Here is a 21,755-nt window from a genome sequence, read left to right on the forward strand (position 1 = left end):
CCCCATGACAACATCCCCGGGGTGTCACCTTCCACCATGGCCACCCACAGCAGCCGGGCTGACACCTGACGTCATCATGCTGTCACACCTGCTGTGAGGTCATCGCGGCCGCCCTAGGACGTCACTCCCAGCCCCTCCCTGCCCCGCGACGATACCAGCACTAGGCCAGCACTCCGGTGATGTCACACGCAGTGACCTCATGACACTGATCCCGGGCCCCATCACCGGCCTGCCACGAGGAGCTGTCCCCCGTGAGGCCACTCCGCTGTCCGCCCCTGCCATGACACTCTTCACCTGCATCCTCTCTGCGCCAGGGAAGAGCTAGTCCTACTGCAGCAGGACCTGCTGCACCACACAAGAAGCCACTTCAGCGGCAGAGCGTTAGAAGCAACACCGCGAGCTCCGCAGGATCTCCGAGAGGAGTCTGAATTTGGTTTATAGGTCTGCCTTAAAAAAAAAAAAAAATCAGAAAAAAGAAAAAAAGTTACCAATTATAAAGCTCAGGATGACACGTCACTTTCGCCCTCTACGGAAAGCCAGCTGTAGTTATTCAGTAACAAGCAAACCCATTCTCTGTTCTGCCACAGGCTCACCCCCGCTACATCTCTCACCCTCTCCCATGCTTGATAAAACAGGTGACTGTCACAGCACGACCTGAACATTAAGCACAGAAAAAAGGGAAGAAGGAGGATCCTGGGAACTACAGGCCAGTCAGCCTCACCTCAGTCCCTGGAAAAATCATGGAGCAGGTCCTCAAGGAATCAATTCTGAAGCACTTAGAGGAGAGGAAAGTGATCAGGAACAGTCAGCATGGATTCACCAAGGGCAAGTCATGCCTGACTAATCTAATTGCCTTCTATGACGAGATAACTGGCTCTGTGGATGAAGGGAAAGCGGTGGACGTGTTGTTCCTTGACTTTAGCAAAGCTTTTGACACGGTCTCCCACAGTATTCTTGCCAGCAAGTTAAAGAAGTATGGGCTCGATGAATGGACTATAAGGTGGATAGAAAGCTGGCTAGATTGTCGGGCTCAAAGGGTAGTGATCAATGGCTCCATGTCTAGTTGGCAGCCGGTATTAAGTGGAGTACCCCAAGGGTCGGTCCTGGGGCCGGTTTTGTTCAATATTTTCATAAATGATCTGGAGGATGGTGTGGATTGCACCCTCAGCAAATTTGCAGATGACACTAAACTGGGAGGAGAGGTAGATACGCTGGAGGGTAGGGATAGGATACAGAGGGACCTAAACAAATTGGAGGATTGAGCCAAAAGAAATCTGATGAGGTTCAACAAAGACAAGTGCAGAGTCCTGCACTTAGGACGGAAGAATCCAATGCACCGCTACAGACTAGGGACCGACTGGCTAGGCAGCCGTTCTGCAGAAAAGGACCTAGGGGTTACAGTGGACGAGAAGCTGGATATGAGTCAATAGTGTGCCCTTGTTGCCAAAGGCATTTTGGGCTGTATAAGTAGGGGCATTGCCAGCAGATCGAGGGACGTGATCGTTCCCCTCTATTCGACATTGTTGAGGCCTCATCTGGAATACTGTGTCCAGTTTTGGGCCCCACACTACAAGAAGGATGTGGAAAAACTGGAAAGAGTCCAGCGGAGGGCAACAAAAATGATTAGGGGACTGGAACACATGAGTTATGAGGAGAGGCTGAGGGAACTGGGGATGTTTAGTCTACGGAAGAGAAGAATGAGGGGGGATTTGATAGCTGCTTTCAACTACCTGAAAGTGGTAGCAGATGACAGAACAAGGAGTAATAGTCTCAAGTTGCAGTGGGGGAGATTTAAGTTGGATATTAGGAAAAAACTTTTTCACTAGGAGGGTGGTGAAACACTGGAATGCGTTAGCTAGGGAGGTGATGGAATCTCCTTCCTTCGAAGTTTTTAAGGTCAGGCTTGACAAAGCCCTGGCTGGGATGATTTAATTGGGGATTGGTCCTGCTTTGAGCAGGGGGTTGGACTAGATGACCTCCTGAGGTCCCTTCCAACCCTGATATTCTATGATTCTATTCTGGGCTAATGGCTTGAGATGCTGGCAGGCCAGATGCCAGCTCTTGTAAAGATTGCAGGCATTAGCTAAGAACTGACAAACTCATAGCTGGTGCCCAGATCAGGTCACTGAATGCATCCGATGAAGTGAGCTGTAGCTCACGAAAGCTTATGCTCAAATAAACTGGTTAGTCTCTAAGGTGCCACAAGTCCTCCTGTTCTTCATGCATTAGTGTTGCTCGAAATAGGTATTAGTTTTATAAGAACGTATTTAGTGTTTAGACTGTATAGAATGTTTGTAAGTTGCGGCATGCATTAATCTTATTTGTAATGTCTGTATTTTACCAGGCTATAAGGAAATATATAAGTTTTGCTTGATAACTTTGAAAATGTTTGTTCTAAACGTGTGAACTCAGATGGGAAGAGTGTTTCCCCCTGCCAGGAGAACTACCAAAATCAGAGGGGCCATCAAGGAACATCGCAATACAAAGGATTGGTGAATGGCCCTATCACACCTTGGAAATGCTACATGCAAGGAAGTTCATCCTAGGGACTTGGAGGCTGAATGAAGGAAATAAAACAGACACACAGGAAAATTTTCCATATCTTTGTTGTTGCACAGGGCTAGAGACACTAAATTGAAGCCAGAGATCTCCATGGGTTACTCCTGGTCTGCCCTGAAAGACAGATCACTACAACTCTGGCACTCTTCAGATTTAGATTGCAACTCATCTGTGTACATGTTTGCATGCTTTAACCTGTAAATAATTCTCATTTCTTTTTCCTAGTTAATAAATCTTTTATGTTAGTTTATTACAGGATTGGCTACAGGTGTGGTCTTTGGTGTGAGATCTAAGATACAAAATGATCTGGGGTAAGTGACTGGCCTCTTGGGCCTGGGAGCAACCTGAATATTTTGTGATTTTTGGTGTAAATGACCATTTATCATTTATCACTAAGTCTAGCTTGCCTGGCTGGCAAGCTAGACTGGAGAATCTAAGGGGACCGTCTGTGACTCCATGGTAAGACTGTTACAGGGATCCAGAAGTTCACATCTGTCACCAACAGTTTGGAATTTTTTCCCTGCCTCTTGACAGTCTGCCTTGAGATTGGTACTGACTGTAGTGAGCCACTCCAAACAGCGTGACATGACTCAGCACAGCAACTGTGATCAGCCCATCACAGGGCAGAGCATCTTGACAGACTCTTAACTCCTGTTTCTTCTGCAGCACCTTCAAACATCAGTTAACTAATACAAAGAACATATTAGTCAAGAGACTTACAGCTGAAGGGTTTAGAGATTTCCTATTGTATGGACAACAAGCCTATTGAATGGCCAAAAGATGGTCCCTGGGCAGCCTATGACGGGTCCTAGTAGGCAGGGCTCCCTTGCTGATCCTAACTTGCCATCATCTTTGCAGCCTTAGGCAAGTCCCACACTTTAAAAAACACACAATATCTATGGCGTACGTTGTCCATGTAACAGAAAACACTACAAGGGTGCAGCTGTACAACAGAGAGCTGAGCAACAGCAATCCTATTGAATTCCCAGGAGCAGGTGGGCGCAAGCCACCTGCAACATTAGAAGGCCCTTCACTCAGCCTAAAGGGAGGAGCTCCTAAACCCAGGGTTCAAGTAAAGGTGGGGAACAACAAATGATTAAACAGGGACAGGAGTGAAGGTCACAGGGTCAAAAGCAGGGAGCCAGAGGGGGACACCAAACAGAGCACCCAGGACAGGGCCCACTGATCCTCAAAGGCATCCAGGGAGCCAGTGGACACGGCCCAGAAGAACTCTGCCCGGAGACGTGACCTAAGGGAGGAGCGGAAATAGGCTGCACAGTCGCAGAGCGCCTCCCCATCCAGCAGCCTCCTCCTGGTAGGGTGGACGGCCATCTTGGCCAGTGCCAGGAAGGGGATGAGGAGGAGGTCCCGTGACTCTGTGGGGCCACGGATGGGGTGTGCATAGAGTAGGAGGTGTGGGGAGAAGTGCAGCCAGAACCTCAGGAGAAAGTTCTGTAGGAGCCAGAAAAGGGGCTGCAGCCTGGCGCACTCGAGGTGGACGTGTGCCAGGGTCTCCCCCACGCCACAAAAGGGGCAGGTGTCGGGGAGGAGGGTGAACCACCCCATGTACACGCCCGTGCTCGCAGCTCCGTGAAGGAGCCGCCAACCAGTATCCCCGGCAGGCTGCGGGCCCAGGGCAGAATACAGACTGGCCTACTGGGGCTGCTCACCCTGCACAGATGGCGGGAGGTCCCGCCCCTTGGTGTCGGGGTGGGTCATGAGGGTGAGGAAGCGAAAGGCATGGAGCATGAGCACGTACAGCTGTGTTCTACGTGCGGTTCAGAAACAGACTGGCTGCAGGTCATGCAGGGCGAGCGCCCAGGGGAAGGAGGACTCATGGGGCAGAGGCCCGATGACAAGATCCAGAGGGCCAGGGGTGAGGGACAGGCAGGGAACATCCTCCCACAAGACCCGCCCAAGGAAAGCCCGAGGGGTGGGCGGTAAGGCTGCCGTCTCCTCCTGGAATACGTGCCAGGGAACATGAAGGGTGGAAAGCCCCATGCGTCGGCCACGCCCCAGGGGACCCCCCTCAGTCATAGTCCAAGAGGTCTCCAATCTGGGTGGTACCTGTCAGGACCCACCTCCGGCACACCACGGGGGACTCCACCACCTACACACCAAGTTGGGGGTTGTATAGCAGGGACTCTGCCAGGATGTGAGGGTCACAGGGTCAAAAGCAGGGAGCCAGAGGGAGACACTGAGCAGAGAACCCGGCTCTGCACTGCTCCCCCTTCTCCCCACAACGAAAGCAACGACCACCACAGGCCCAGGAGGTAACCAAGATGGTATCGTCACTCAGTCCAGCAGCAGCAGCTCTATCTTCCTCCTCCGCGATGTCAGCAACAGCAGCAGGGCTCCCGGGCAGCAGCCAGTGAGGCAGCAAGAGGATCCTGTCCGGGGGGGTTATGACACTGGGTAACGGCAATTGGGCCAGAGCTCTGATCACTGCAACTCCAGTTAGTTCCCCAGAGTGCACCTGACTACGGGACCTGTGCCCGACTGATAGACAGAGATGGGCTGGAGAAGGCTAATTATCTCATTAGCCCAGCTGGCACAAGAAGGAAGGAAGTGTAGAAGGACTGAGAAGCAGCTGGGGGGTGTGCCATGAGTAAGAGACCGCTCCTCGGTCAGGAACGGAGGGCTTGATTCCACGTTACTGTTGGGATGAGGCTGCTTAGTCTGCAAAGGGGCTGGAGGGTATAAATAAATCGCACAAGGGGTTTTACTGGAAGGTCTCCATGCCATTTGTGGGCTAGCCAGTAGGTTAGGAGCGAGTCAGCCCTGGCCCAAGCTGGCTATTTATGACCAATCAAATGAAAGCAGGCTGGAGCAGACCTGCTGTAGAAATGCGGGGGTTGCACGGACTTCATTCAGGGCTGTAGCAATTCCAGTGGTTGTCAATTAACCCAAGAGCCATGTGACTTGCTATCTAGACTCTGCAGTTTGCTATGGCCCAATTGCCTTCTGGTGTGTATCTCTAAAGAAAAGGGTGTTTGTTTTTCACAGCCGTTGCTGCTTTCATATCCCATGGGCAGTAGTTCCGTTTTGCAGGGAGGTGGAAATCAGGGTGTGCCTACTCAGGAAGTGCAGCCTACAGGGAAGAATGCCATGGTGATTTGTGACTAGGGCACGATGAATTAAGACACACAGTGCATAGCCTGCACCTGGCTTTGGTTTGTCTTCATCCTGCTCCTACACGACTTCACCCTCAATATGGGTAGATGACTGCTCAAAGAGAAGTCAGATGTTCTTGGTGCAACCCCCTAGGAGATGTGTACCACATACTGCAGGCTACATGGCTGTATTTCCTACCTATTCCATACACGGAGGGATATGGACCCGCTTTGGCAAAGTGACAAAAAGACACCTGTTTTAATGAGCGCCTGGCATTAAGTGTAAGCCTGGGGGAAGTTGAAGGTCAGTGCAAAGGTTGTTACTTCTGAGGGATTTATGTTTCTTAGAAAGCACTCTATGGAGAGAGAGAGAGAGACAACAGCAGGAGAAGGTCAGTGTGGGTTATTTTCATAGCAGTTCCCATTAGGAATAGGACTTTCCCCAAGTCAGATTAGCTTATCTGCCACCAGCAAACCCTCTATGCAACAGCTGGCCCAAGTCAACCAGCCCTTCAACAACTGAAGAAACAAACACAGATCAAGCACATAACTTTACGTTGGAACAGAGGCTTTTCGGCTCTCTTGTTAATTCTTCTAAGTGGATCAGAAGAGTTTGTTTTGCTGCTTTATCAACTGAAGTACAGTGCAGTCAGCTATTCCAGCATCTTGGCTGCTTTCTCAGCAGAAAGAAATTATTCAGGTAATTTTCCTGCCCACCAGGGATAGCCAACTGGCTAGGAAGTGGGAGCTCCACATTGCAATGCGCCATCAATCCAAGCTTAAATCATCTCCATCCTCCTCCATTCATCATTGATGGATCTGTGACCCCAGAGCACAAGTTTTACTTTTCACCATCCTCTCTCATTTGGGCTGCCTCTACTTTTTTCTTTGAAACCCTCTCATGTTATCTGCAAAAGCTCTGCTAGCATTGATAACACAAGGCACCATGCCACTTTGCCAAGTGGGCATCCCCATGACGCTCTGCCATTTTCTCCTAGAGAAGCAGAAGTCTCACACTCCATGTGCTGCAGGGGCCTCTTAGGAGCTCTTTGTTAGGATTCTACCCGCAATCCAAAGGGAGGGGGATTTTCATGCCTCTGAGAGAGGCTCAGGTCCCTCCCCGGATAATGCTAGATCAGCCCTGCCAGAGAGCTGATAAACATACTTTTGAAAAACAATGTTTCTGCCCTTTGCCATGCCCCAGATCGCACCACATCAGATACCTTAAAAATCAAAGTGCCCCAGCCCCTACAAGCTCTTCCCCCCTCTATTCCTCCATTTCAAAGGAGACAAGATGAACACTGCTCTAGCAGCCAATAGATTGGGTTTTGGTATCTAATGCTTCCCCCCACCCTTGCAACTAGTTAATAACTTTTAAGGAAGAATGAGGGGGGATGGGCAGTGAGAGTCTCATCTGAAAAGAATTTGCCTAAGACAAATTTTCTCCTGCCAGTGTGAGCCAGGCAGAGACCTCTCCACGGGTGAGGCATTCATGCCAAACTGCTTCTAGTTCTGGACTATCACTAGTGAGATCTGGACCACCTAGTCTGACTAGACAAGCTAGGGAGACTGAGATGGACTGTGTCTCCTCCTTAAGTCAAGAAATACTTGGGATGTTATATAGCTAACCCTGGAAAGACTATGTTCCATGTGACTGCAATCACTACTAACCTCTGTAGTTAATCATTTGATATAATTATATAGTAGTGTGATTGATTATATCTAAATTAACTGCAAGGATAGATGAATATATGAATACATAATACAATCAATGTGCGGTTAATAAGTTTAAATCGTAGGATAAGTAAGGTAAAGCATCAACCTAAGGCCTACATACTTTAGGTCAGTAAGAGATTTAGTTTGGCCATTGAAGGTCTCAGGCCTGGAAGAGGTTGACATGACAAGTTGGCTGAGGGATAACCCTGGGCCAGTAAGATTGTGAAATACAGTAATAGATGTATGAGTTTCTGATGTCCTGGGAAACAGGCCTCAACGTACCAGTTAATACCGCAAGATGACCTGTAGTAACTTTTCAAAGAATTCTGTAATAACCTCAATTTACCATAGTAACTCGTGTATGTTAATGAGAATAAGGAAAGCTGAAGAGGGAAGAGAAGACTGAGAGGGGACATAACAGTTTTCAAGTACATAAAAGGTGGTTACAAGGAGAAGGGAGAAAAATGATTCTCCTTAATCTCTGAGGATAGGACAAGAAGCAATGGGCTTAAATTGCAACAAGGGTGGTTTAGATTGGACATTAGGAAAAACTTCCTTTCAGGGTGGTTAAACACTGGAACAAATTGCCTAGGAAGGTTATGGAATCTCCATCAATGGAGATTTTTAAGAGGTTGGACAAACACCTGCCAGGAATGGTCTAGATAATACTTAGTCCTGCCATGAGTGCAGGGGACTGGACTAGATGACCTCTCGAGGTCCCTTCCATCCCTATGATTTTAAGTGAAGGGGATAACCTATGAGAAACAGGCCATGCCTAAGTTAATAAAGTGTGGAAGTACAAATAAGAAAAAGGGGTGATACTCTGATGCACAAGCATAGCGGGCGTAAGAGTAACAAGATAAAACGTGTAGCCCAGCCCGAGTGTGGAGGGAAGAACATCGGGGACACCCAAAAGGAAGGCCATCTGACGATCTTTTTACCCATCTCGATGTTTCCCTAGGGGATGAGAGTATGAAATCATTGATGCTGGACATCTCCTTGTTTCTCTCTATCTCTGTATATGTTTCAGTAGTTGGGGCATTGTTCATGTGCTTAATTAAATGGTCAATAAGAGGATGTTTGATAACCTGTGACCACATGTCATACACTCACAGTTCCTCATGGGCTCCTAGAGTCTCTACACCTAATGGAATTCCTAAAGGTGATTCTCACTCTACTGATCCAGATACTGTAGGCGTTCAGGAGGCCGAACCCTTAGCACAAGTCACTATGGTTTAAGATACCCACTAGTACTACCAACCCAAACATACCAAATTAACCAGGCTACACCTCACTCACAGGGGTTCTGGGAAGTTTAATTAGTTAAGCCTGTAAAAAGTGCTTTGAGATCCTGATGTGAGAGGTACAAAGTATTATATACACACCTGTCTATAAGACATTGATATCTAACTTTAATCTGATTAACTACTCATTGGTAGAAGGAAAAAGTTTCATTTCACTAAGGATTTCAAGCTTTGGAAATCTGGCTTCATTCCACAAACCCCTCCTTCATAATCAAAATATTTCATTTCAATTTTTTGAAATTTAGAATTATAACACAAAATAAAGTTTTGTAAATGTCGTTTCAGAACAAAAAACTGAAATGTTTCCTTCCAAATATGTTGGAAACTGATTCAACATTGTCGAAACTTTTCCCTGGTTTTCTTCTGAAAAGAAATTCCAGTGAAATCCACCAGACTTCGCCAAAGGTTTAGATTTTGATGGAAACGCATATTCTGCTGGAATCTGCTTTGGTACTGGATAATTAGGAAGGTTTCTGTAATAAAGTCAAATGCACCATAGTCTAATGCTGTAAGTTTACAGTTAGCCATAAATCCATGACTGCTTAGACTTTTCATGACATAGGGTCCAATCCAGAGCCTCCTACTGGCTTCCTTACGCTCCCTAGCTGGCCTAGTCATTGAAAATGGGTTTTTGAGAGTGATCCAGAACTGGTGGATTTGGCACAAATGCCTCAAATCACATCTCCCGGGGCTTATAGCCTGTATCCCTTTCAATGGAGGACTCTCGTTCCCATCCAACCTAGATATCACCCAGAAGGGTATTAACTGATTCCAGGGAAATAAAATGCACTGAAAGCCAAAAGCCAGCTGCTGACTTGGCTCTCTCTCAGGGAGTGTGACCGATTTCACGTTTCTTCTCTCCTAAAAGGTGAAAGATTCTTGCCTGGAAATCTACCTTCTTATGGAATTATTTAAAAAAAATATTCATAGGATTTTAACTAGATCTTGAAGAAGGAATAAATATAAACCACAGCAGAGGATATGCCATGAATCCAGCAAACAATGCTCAAGGGTCAAAAATAACCCTAAGAGAAGAGGAAGCCACCCAAATGAGAAGTAAATATTTTTTTGTTATTCTTCACATGCTTTAAAAAAACAAAGAACAAAAAATAACAGTTTAGTCTAGACGAAACATAAACCGTAACATTACCTTACTCTGTACTACCTCTTCCAGTAACGCATGGGAAATTTGTACCAAACATTGATACTGCCAAAAACATTCAAGCAAAACCATACATTTCCAAATAAGTCTCAAGAAAGAGAAATTAAGCCACTCATTAAGAAGACCACCATCCTGACACCAATCGAAATCCAGTGCAGTTGGCAGGGTTTTGAAGTTCTGGGAGTAGCTGCTATAAAACCTGGTAAAAAAGGAAAATTATTGTGTGTGGCAGTTTGTAAAGTTTCCAGTGCACAGTAAAGCAGCAAGATCGCTGGTGTGAGATTCCTCTTCCATGCCTGGTGAAACAGCCACTATCCATGCTGCAGAACAGGTTGCCTTATCCCACTCAATTTTTATCTCCCCGATTTGAATCGGAATATTTTTGAAAAAAAGAGGTGAAAACAGTAGCTCCCTATCCTCATGAGCTCTTCATTAGTGCTTCTTTGTTCAGAATCATTAGTGTTCTGAGGAGAGGTTGTCATCCCTAGAAAACAAGGTACTCAGCCTTCCAAAAGTTACTCACCTTATCAGCTTCACTTTACAAAGAGTGACATGGCTTTGGGAAGTCGTTACTAAAGATAGTGACCCTGGGGGCATATCTGATACCTCAGTAAAAGGCTTAAATGTACAGGGTGCTGAGAACTGCTAGCTCCCGTTGATGTTAACAGGATCTGAAAAAGCTCAGAACCTTGCAGGATCAGGTGCTAAAATGAATATCCCCATAAAGTCCAACAGTCATCTCCTCCTCATTAATATTAGTTCTAGGTCCATTAATAAAAACCCACTAGCCTCTGTCAACTCAATACCCACCTGAGGACTCCGTTCCAAGGCCTGGCTCAACAATTGATTAGCAAATGTACAGGTCTCATTCCCTTCCATTCTGGCAGGTCAGTTCAGAACCTTTGCATTTTCACTTTTAATACTGCTTTCCAAGGATTCACATTTAAAATGCAGAGGCATGTTATCTTTCATCACCATATTCAACACAGTTTGCAGGGCATCAACCTTGGGTATAAGTGTTTGGAATTGATCTGCTGGTTTCCAATTCCAGTGTGCAGATTCCCAAATTGTTGGTCCACAGAGACTAATTTGCTACCGAGATAATCCATTTGTTGCTGCAGGTTTTCAAATCAAGCCTCCAATTTTGGAGCCATAGACTGTGAATATTGTAGGACTTTTCCCATGATTATTAGTTACATCAATTTCAGAAGCTTCTTTACATTGAGGGGCTGATGATAACATAGCCTCAAGGGGTGAGGAAGGGGCCATCTCTGGAGTCTCCTGGATCAGCTAATTGGAAATTAAAGTCAAGGAAGGAATTCCCTGGTCTCTCAGCCTAGGCAGCTTTTAAGCTTATGCCATTTAGGAGGCATATTTAAATATAAAGAAGAAGGGAACATCACATAACCATGAATAATCTCAAGACAAAAGTCCTCTCTCAGTTCATGTTATGTGCTGCTCCAAACTACACCTCTTAAAAGAGCAACACACCAAGAAACCATCACTGCCAATAACAGACCAGCCAGTCAGCCAGACCCACCTGCTAGCCTGCCTGCCTTTGAAAGAAGATTGAGCTGCCAACAGCCACAAGAAAACCAACTCCTGCCTCAGTGTGGGCAGTTCCCAAACCAGAGAGGTCACTGTGAGGTCACTGGGCAGCTGGAGCCTGGATCAAAGTTGCATCAAAGGTCCTATATAAATATTAAGGGCAGGATTTACCAATATGTTCTGGCTGCTTTGTGCTGCTAAGTGACAGAAGCCAACCATAAACTCACCTTACCCAGCCAGGTAAGCCAAATTTACAGCTGCTCTATGTGACCAGAGTGGTGCAAAAGTTGGAGCTCATTAGTGAATTTGTCCCAATGTGAGGTATTTATTTGTATGACAGTAGTGTGTAAAGGGCCCCATTATACTGGAACCCTTCTCCCCCCAACTCCACTCCCCAAACACAGTAAGAGACAGGCACTGCCCCAAAGAGCTCACAGTCTAAATAGGCAAGATAAAGAGTGGGAGGAGAAGAAAGGCACAGAAAGGGGAAGTGACTTACCCAGGGTCATGCAGCAGGTCACTGGCTGAGCTGGGATAAGAACTCTCCTGATTCCCAGTCCCATCCTAGACTGTGCTCCATCTCTCAGAGCTGTATCAGCACCTGGCTAGAATCCTGCCATTCACCCCAACTTGCTCTCACTCTGCTAGGGTGAAGAGAGGCCGGTTTCTAGTTGTTTCTAATCCTAATGCTGGCATCTCGGTTGCTGTGTTCTCAGTTTGTCAGTCTCAGAAAATACACGCTGCACATGCTGATCAAATACCCTTTTATTTTGTTCTTCAATTTCCCTGGGCCCACAAGTTTAAAAACTGTCCACTTTTGGAAGAGGCATTGATTAAAAATACTTCTTAACAATACAGCTATTTCCGTTTTCTACAATTATTCTTATTTTAATTTAAAGCAATAGCTCCTTCATATGAAATTTCTGTCTCTTATAAAGAAACAAGGGCAGAGCAGAGAATTAAACAAATATCACTGTCAATTCACTTACAGCATCCAGAATTCTGCATGCAGATGTGTGCACAATCTGTGTATTCACTCGTCATAACAGCACATGCAAGTAATTAATTAGATCAATTAGACATCTAAACGGCTATTTTTGTGCACAACTACTGCAAATAAATGTGCACATGCAGATATTTTGCACACACCCTTTTGAAAAAACTGGTTCTAAATGCTGCACTTCTCAGCATTTATCACTTTGGCATGATTGTTTCCAAATCGCACCACAGACCCCAGAGATACGTTATAAATTCAATATCTTAGAAATATTATAATGAACACTTAAGGCTGTTTGTAAAACCTAATCAATTCAGTACTCTTGATATCTGTGTAATCATAACAAGTCATCATGGGATCCCCAGGTTGTTACATTTCTCTTACTGTGCCCCCATTAAGGGGCCCTGGCTGGGTGCACTGCCATTTTGCTTTACAAGCTTGTGCATCCGTTTTATTTATTTTTGCACATTCTCTAAGTTGGTTTCTCTCTCCTCCCCCCCCCTTTTTTTTTCCAGACAATAATACAACACTATGATGCTTAGAGAACCAGAAAGACAGGAGGGAAAATGTCAATATTATGTGCTCCTCTGGAATGTTTCAGTTGATGCAACCCACCTGGAGTTAGCAAAGTCTAAAGTTAGTAAAGGAACAGTCAGATGTACTAAGGATGATGGCTTGTGGTGTCTGACTGTTCCTTTGTTTCTGATCACAGAGATCAGGAGTGTGGGAGTGTTATCTCAAGCAACTGACTTGTCAGAGTGATGAAAATCAGGGCGACATGTAACTGATCAAATACTGAGGAAGTTGATGGGCCTGTATCAGCAGGGAAAAAGAGAGTATAGAGAGTGAAAAAGCAGTTCTTCGAGACAGATGATTAGCTGGGAAAGAAAGAAAAAGGGGGAGGAAGGTAAGGAATACATGGGATAAGAGGCACCCAGATCCTACTGTGACAAGCATGGTATAAATGCTTAGAATGAGCAATAACTTAGTGTGTTTGGGCTGGAGCTCAAAGAACAAGCATTGACCCCTGTTTATATGGTGCCTTTCGTCCACGGATCTCATAGCGTTACATTCATAATGATTACATTTTAGGTTGACAGTGATTTTCAGAGCATCATAATGAAGGAATCCAACATCTTCTGATCTCCATGCCTGTTGATAGTGCAGAGTATTAAACGTGGATAGTAAAGCTCTGAGCATTTCTGGGTGACAGGCCCCAGCGGCAGTCAAGCTCAGAGAGGAGAGAGATCTGAAACGGGGGTGCCGGTTTTGTAATGATTCTTTTGGCTACACTCAGGATCCAATCCATCATCTCCGGTCATCCAGCGTATCACTCAAAATGGGCCATTTGCACCAGCCATACTGTGATGACATACATAAAATATGTTAGGACTCAACCAGAGATGCCTTGAGATCTTTGATGGATAGCAAGGAACACTCTAACCCACAAGGTAAATACGATGAAGAACAGCAGAAAAATCACGCCGACAGACGAGCAGATCTGAGAGATACTAAGAGGGCTCTGCTAGAGGGTGATAATTCCTGGTTATAATTCCTGACACCAAGGGCGCCAAGGCCAACTCCAGTGTCACTTCTTGACAATCCTATATCTGTGGGCCTGTCGAGCCTCTGTGAAGGGGTTTAGAGGAGGTAAGTACTTTGGGGAACAGAAGGATTGGTTATTTAGGCTTGGAGGCAGGGGAAGTGCTTGTGTGGGCAAAAGGTGTAGAGCCAGGGTCGCAAAGGGTGGTATAATGGTTGGCACTGAAGCTGGTTGTCTCCGTTTTTCTGGAGTTGTGGGGTTTGGTGGGGGGAGGAGTGGAAAAGCTGTGCAGCAGCGTGGGATATCTTGATTGTTTCCTTCCTGAAGCAACTCACCTCCACATCACGACAAATGGGTGCTCTGGAGCGACAGAAGTGGGGTCTTCAGTGGCCCAGAAAAGCTGCACAGGACTTTTCTTTGTGCAGCAGAAAGCCGCTAGCACTAGTGAGGCGCATGAGTACCAGATACAGAGCCAGGGGAAGAGCCTTCCACGTGCAATTCTGCTGGGGATCCACATTTCCTGAGAACTACACTTACAGGAATGCTGGCCCCAGGATGCTGAGTGCAGCGCTTGGACAGTTTGCACGGGGAGAAGAATTCCCCATAGAGCATAAACTGGGAACAGTGCCAAGACTAAAGATCCTGATGCAAATGGGCCTTTCTGAGCCTCCAGCTGGCTGTGCCCATATGACTGAAAAGTGACTTCCTTTGGCAGGCTGGAAGTATGACCAAATCCATATCTGAACCCAGATTTTCTGAAGTGAATGGATCATGCACTAAGCCCCGGAGGGCCATCCCTGCGTCCCAAAGGAACTCCCTGTAACACTGTAGGAAAATTTAGCACTTACATTACACTTTTCATCTTCGAAGTGCATTACAAACATTACCTAGCTCATGCTCACCACAGCTGTGTTTGCAGATTCATGCTTGAGAAATACAGGGCATTCTCCCGCCTGGAAGCTGCTGGTTAATATTGGGCTATTGAAGGGAATGTTTACAGCAGGGAGACACAGAGCCCGTTGGTGTTGTTTGTCGTGTGATAGCACGTAAGTAGCCCAACCAAGGATCAGGGACCAATGTGCTAGGTGCTGCGTACACACACTAAAAAGATAGAAGGGAAATAAAGCCATGCCTCAAAGAGCTTACAACATAAGTACAATTTTAAAAAACAGTTACTGAAAATTACTGCAGCTAGCTACAAACATTATTCCTATGTGACTAGAAAGTAAAACAAAGCAAATCTGGCATATTCTATCTGGAGGGTATGAAAGTTCTTGGCAACCTTCTTCTTGGACCTTCCCTTGAGGCCACTTTTGGCCACTTAAATGAAGAGTTATCCACGAGAACAGCCTGAGTGGGAAAGGAGCAAGTTGACTGGACAGCCATGTCATTCCTGAGGGAATGAGAGAGTTATGATTGGCTGAAAATCTTCTCTAGTCATATCTTTTAAAAATTATATTCATTACTGAAAATTTACCCTGTATTGCAGCAACATCTCATTTGACCCATTAAGAGAGACACTGAATTAAACAAAAGCTAATTGCTATAACCCTGAGAAGTAATGCTGTAACCATTAAGAGAACCTTTCATGGTCCTTTCTGAAGAGTATGTGATGTTATCTTACATCACTCCCTTCCATGACGTAAACACAAGTGTCCATGTGCATTGTGAACCATGACCTCAGCTGCTTATGGCTTTCGAGCAGACCCTGCGTGTTGGAATATTAGTGCGGCCAAAAGCATTTCTTTGGATTGGACTTGGGAGGTTCCAAACACTTTCCTAGCTTCTCACAACCTGGAGGAGCCCAATTCTGTTAAAAAAGAAAGAAACAAACAAACATATAAAATCAGCCTTGTGGAATTAAACTGTCAAGATCTGGAAGAGGAGCTGGACAATGAGCCCTGAGCCACAACAGACCCATTTACATTTTTAGTACACAAGACCACTCTGATATTCTCATTGAAAAAGGAACCTTCACACGTGACTGAAGCTAGCAGGGTCCGTCTATCTACACCTTTGGAATTTCATCCCTACAGTCCTCAGGCAAGCCCACAAATCCCTTTTCAGCAGATGGTTATGAAACTGCCTTCCACATTTTCAGTAACAGACACCTGCATTAGCCTCCCCTCTGAGATCTGCAGTCTGTTGTGGTGACCCCTCTCTCCAGTAACATGATGAGGGAGCAAATCTACATGTTTGGTGAAACCCCTCAAATTGCTCCTGATCCTGAAAGAGGCTGTAATTATTAGCAGTAAGGTATTTTGTAAAATTTCTTAAGGAACCAAGTACAAGACAGCAGCCTCTGAAGGCTGAGGGTGAAAGAGAGAAGAATATTTGCATTTTAATGAGCATTTTGCGGGATTAGCCTATGAACTGATGGATTAGGAGACGCTTAGATAATGACCACGCCAAAGCATGTGAACCAAGGCTATTTGCCTCCCTTGTTTTCTTGCTTCTTGAATGATCTTGTCCCAGTGTGCAGGCGGCAGAGGATAAACATGGTCAGTGAGGAAACCCAGCTGACCCATGGGCGGGTGGGGGTGTGTGTGAGTATTTAAATGATGAAAAACAAAATGAAATGTGGGATTGCAGTAAAATGAATGAAAAGTTACAATTCCTGTTCTGTCTCCAGAAATCCTCTGCTTTCCCTCTTATGAAACAGTAGCCTTGTAAATGCTGATCTCTCTTTCCTCTCTCTCAGTACCCATACATCCATGGGAAACTCTTCTTGTCAGTTATTAAAGGTCAAGTCTGCTCTGACCTACTGTCATATAGATATATACATATAATTTATTTAATCTAGTCATTTGCATTTGTTTAGTATCAGATTCCTTCAGGAAAAAGATTAATGCTACAAAAAACGCTGGAGCAGGTTTACATTCCACGTAACTAACAGCAGATGGCAGTGACGCGCCAGCAATCTCTGCGGGCTGCGAACGGGAAGGCAGAGAGATTTCATAGGAGCCCGTCTCCTGAAACGAAGGGCTCCAGACAATTTAAGAACAATTAATTCTGTTTTCTAAATATGTTTCTCACTTTCAAAACACATAAGAACATGGGAAACCCACTGGAAATGTCACAGGCTAAACATTCTGCTCAAGCAATAAAGATCCAAACAAACAAAGGGAATTTTCATCCTTTTGAAAACTTGGATTACATCTGCTTTAGACTCAAAGATTTAAGTCCATTCAGCTTTCATAGATCCATTCTTTAAACACCACGTCCTGAGATCCCTTCATGTGCCAAGTCCCATCTCCAACAAACCTGGAGTGAGTCCAGGCATAGGGGCAGTTTTTTCAAACCAGCACATTGAGAGAGCAGCGCAACAGGGGTTCCCTGCGCACTAGTGACGGGGAGCACAAGAGAGTGGAGGATTTGCCACATCAGTGGTGCAGAGGTGCTGAAGTTGCAGTGCCTATTCCTGTCCTGAGACTGGAGTAACAGCTACGAAGTGGTTGACCCGCTTTATTCCATAGCCAAACAGGAAAGATTCCTCTTCCCAGTCCCCCAAGGGCTCTTCAGTGCACAACCCAAGTAAATGGGCTTGGCACTAAGAACAGATACGGGGACCCACCACTAGATACATGCAGAAATTAAGAGAACCTTTCAATCCATTTATCAAAGCAGGCAATATAATACCATTGCTGAGTGATGACAGCTATTAAAGCAAACGTGAACAAATGCAGCACGGGAGGACTGATTCAATTGCTTCCCCCTGCACAACATCCAAGAAATGAAAACCCTAGAAATTAGAGATGGTGAAAACTTACAAGGGGACACTATCCATCTCTCTACTAACGCAAGACTGTTCCCTATGTTATATAGTGTAGCCGTTGGAATTTGCCCTGGAAGATTATTTCACGGTCAGGAGGATTTTTCCTGCTATTCAACCCACAACGTTTTCCGTTTTTTCAGTTTCATCCCAGTATCCTAGACACACATCTTGGACTACACTAAATAATTCTCCCTCTTTGGGGTTTACAGGCTTCAGATCTTGCACACTGCTCCGTGCCCTTCTCAATGTCCCAAATCACCAAGTTCAGAAGGAGCTCAGTAGACATCAGGGACTTTTCGACTGAAATGCCAAAGCACAGCTATCAAACATGCAGTTTCAAATACAACCTGAACAGAAAATCAGCACTCCTCTCCGTTTGCTGTGTTTAAGATCATGAAGACTTTGGAAAAACAGTTGGGGGAGGGCTTGGGGAGGTGGACCAAAGATACCCAAACCCATTGAGAACTACGAGAGCCCAGGTGCCAATACCATTGCTCACAATGCAGCTGGATTTCTGCGATGTGTACAGGGGATTAGGACGGAGGCGAAGGCACCAGAGCAGTGGATACTGTGCTATCAGTAAGGAAGGAAGTCACAGAGTTTATCACAGTGTGCTGGCTGACTATCCAGGCCTAAGGCCACTCACTTTGTACTACGGCATTCCACAGATAACCAATGGCCGTATCTTCAATGCAGTAGCCAGATAGCCCTTCGAAAGGACTGAATGACTTTTCTTCTCTAGCCCTCCTCAGTGTTAGCTGAGACTTTTAAGCTTTACGAAATACATTATAAGACAAGGATGCTCAAATTGATTTATGTTTTAATCCCTTACCATGACGGCCTTGTCACACATGTTTAGCTGTGGCTCCCCTGGCACCATGGTCTTCTTGTGCAGCTGAACTTTGGGGAATATTTGTTCCATAACTTCCTGGTACTCAGAGCTGGAAAAACTAGAACAATATGAAAAGCAACAGGAGTATTAGACAGACACTACCCTGGTGTCTGGTTTGATGTACGGTATGTTTAGGGGACATGAGTTTGTACAGCGCATGGGACTTATGGCAATTGCTAAAATCCATTGGGAAACTGATGCCTGGTACGGATGCTCCGGGACGGTGCCTAGAGCACTATACAAACACTGGTAACACACTGAAATAAGTAAATGAGTAAGTTGGGTAGGATTTCCAGAAGCATTGGAGGGCGCAGGATGTTGAACTTCCATTGAATTTCAAATCGGAATTGGGGGCCTTGGTGGTTTGGAACACCCCACCCATTTTCCCTTTGCAGTACTTTGCGACTTTGTTGCGCCCCGACCCAAGGATTTCGTATTTTATTTACCAACATTGACTAATTCAGTCTCACAATCCCCCAGTGAGGTGGACAAATATCATGAACCCCACTCCGCAAATGGGGAAACCCAAGAGAGAACTCACGGGACAGAGCCAGAGACAGAACCCAGAGTTCCCAACTCCCCAGCCCATGTTTAAACCACAAGAATGTTCTCAGCAACGTTATTGTTGCTGGCTGGCACCAACCGGTCACATTCATACACAGGACACTAGTCGAGCTTCTCCCATTGACCTTAATGGGGAGTTGGCCACCTAAAGCCCCCATGCAAAGAACTGTGAACCTATCTCCCGTTAATCAGAATGATTACTTCAGTAGGTATTGTTTAAGTGGTTTACACTCTATTTCACTGTGGTAATACTTCAAATACTTCTAAAATGGAGGATAATACCCAATGATCTCATTTTGCCCATATTAAGAGTCACTTAAGAAACAGAGAACGGCAAATTGCTTCTGGAGATAAAAGGGAAACAATGCAACGTGGCCCTGACCCCCGGCTCTCTTTGCTAACAGCCGGAGCTGGCCACCAGCCCCACACTCCAGCTAATTTCCTTCTCTGAAAAACAATCATATTTTGAAGCCCAGCAATGTGCCAACTGTTTCCAGTAAACCCTATAAATATCACATCTCCTCGGCAGCCTTCCAGAGAGAAGCTGAATGTGGGGATGGGTCTGAGCTATGCTGATAGAGAACAAAAGGGAATTGGGAATGACAAGCTCAAGCAAGCTAATCTGTCTCTCTCACACCTCGCTAGCTGTATCCTGGATTAGAGAACAAATGTAGAGACTATCACCAGGTCCAGCTGTATGATTTGGTTGGACCACCAGGAGAGATTATTCTTGTGAAGTTCCCATTCCATCACACTCCATCTCCTTTTTTCTCCAATTGCAGAAGATTCTACAGTTCTATCTTACACCTGAGGCTATTCTGAAAACTGGGGGTCGACCAAACGTTTTGCAAGTCCCAAAGACCATCTCTGGCTACCACTCTTGATAGGAGCATTCAAAGCAGCAGCCACATGGCCAGTGAGTTGAGACAGCATTGCACCCGAATGGCACAATGGCCACATTGTATCTGGAGGTTCTCTGGTCACATTCAACACACAGGACTTCCAGGATGACCATTTGTTAAAAAAAGTTATTCAGCGGAGGTTGTTAGGCCTTAAAAGCTAATCTATGTTGACATACAGGGAAGAGATCACAAAGAAAAGCCGGTGCGCTGGCAGGAGACACCACAAAGGGAAGCTCACAAAGGCTGTGGATGTAGTAAGAGAGGAGATGTACAATGACTTACCCAATAAATTGGGCACTGGAGCCTATTGAAATTGGATAGTTCTTTAAAGGAGGAAATGAAACTATGCTGCAAAATTGAAAAGAGAGAACGCATCTCAAGCCTAAATGCTACTGTGACTGGCAGATCAGAAACCAAGATAGCTTGTGTACTTCACATGAAAATACATTCGCATAGCAATAGTGCTTTGTCCTTCTATTGCACCTTTCATCTATTGACCTCAAAGCGCTTTGAAAACCTTATTTGATCACACTTTGTATTAAGGTGCCATTTATAAAAGGGTTAATAAATGGTTAATTAATTGTTAGAGTCCAACGGATCAATAGGTTGCTCAAAACCACCAGACTTTTTACTGATGTGGTTATAATGATCTAAACACACATACGACTTATGTCTGTAACACATTTAACCCCTATTCAGCATTTATTAACCTTTTATAAACAATTTATAAATGCAACTTTAAGCTTCACATCTTCTTTGTAAAATACCTAAGGGTTATATGCTTCACCCACCAAGTGCTTTTGGTACACAGGGTTCAAAATTAGCTGGAAAACCGAGATGTGGCCTGGCTGACAGATAACAATGTGTTGCTGTGATTTTGCTGCTTTTTGCTCCATACATGTCAAGGCGGTAGATGGTGAAACCCTCCTTTTCATCATAATCACAGCCACTGGGTTTGCCCACAGCTCTACATCTCACCAGCCATCTGTTACCCGTATCATGGTGCCCAATAGAATCGAGAAGGCTAGTGTCATTTACAGCATCTCCTTGCTCTAATCTGCACATGCAGGACATTGTTTGCGTGTTCCTCACTAGTTCAGTAACCAGAGGAAATCTAGGCCCAACATCAGTTCCTGTGAACCCATTCCAGTTTCCTCGACTGATCTGAACAGAAACACCCCGATCCTTTTATCTATCTAGGGGTATTCAAACCACCCATCACTGTAGTACCTCAACAGTTAGATCCTTTCAGTATTTGGCACAGACTGAACAATTTCCAGAAGCATGGCCTGTTTGAAGCAGCCTGGCTCAGAAAATAGTTTCACATCTGTAAAGCAAGTGCAATCTAAAACTTCAGGCCATGTCTAGGCTGTGTTTGAAAACATATGACCTAAAAGGTATTAGTGAATACAAGCTAAGTACTGTATAAATATATTCTTAAAAGTTACACTGAGCCTACACAAGTGTTTTAAAACATGCTGAATTGTGACAGCCTTACTCACCTGAAGTACTCTAAGTCTGACTTCAGTGGGACTCCTCAGGGTGTACAGGCCAGAGTACTAGTCAATGTAAGGTTCTCTCAATCTGGCCCTAAAATGTGTTAGCTATAACATGTTTTTAAAACACAACCCCTGTTTCTCATCTAGTCCCGTTCCAAGTGTGTGGGGGTATACCGGGGCA

The 21,755-nt window shown here is 45.2% G+C and overlaps 1 protein-coding gene across 5 annotated transcripts in view; it reads right to left on the bottom strand.

Moving 5' to 3' along the window:
- Window positions 1–12,149: 12,149 nt before the first annotated feature.
- Window positions 12,150–21,755, bottom strand: part of GALNS (galactosamine (N-acetyl)-6-sulfatase) — a 67,041-nt gene continuing 57,435 nt past the window's right edge. For 4 of the 5 annotated variants that reach the window (XM_037878028.2, XM_037878029.2, XM_043526173.1 and 1 more), the window contains 2 exons: window positions 18,550–18,667; window positions 12,150–15,752 (listed from right to left, as the gene is read on the bottom strand). In XM_037878028.2, the coding sequence (XP_037733956.1) occupies window positions 15,666–15,752; window positions 18,550–18,667 (205 nt within the window). In that variant the 3' untranslated portion in view covers window positions 12,150–15,665. Of the gene's footprint in view, window positions 15,753–18,549; window positions 18,668–21,755 lie in introns of those variants that run through there. The other variant, XR_005222278.2, reaches the window with a different exon arrangement.

This window comes from Chelonia mydas, chromosome 12 (assembly GCF_015237465.2).
Source record: "Chelonia mydas isolate rCheMyd1 chromosome 12, rCheMyd1.pri.v2, whole genome shotgun sequence".
NCBI lineage: Eukaryota > Metazoa > Chordata > Testudines > Cheloniidae > Chelonia > Chelonia mydas.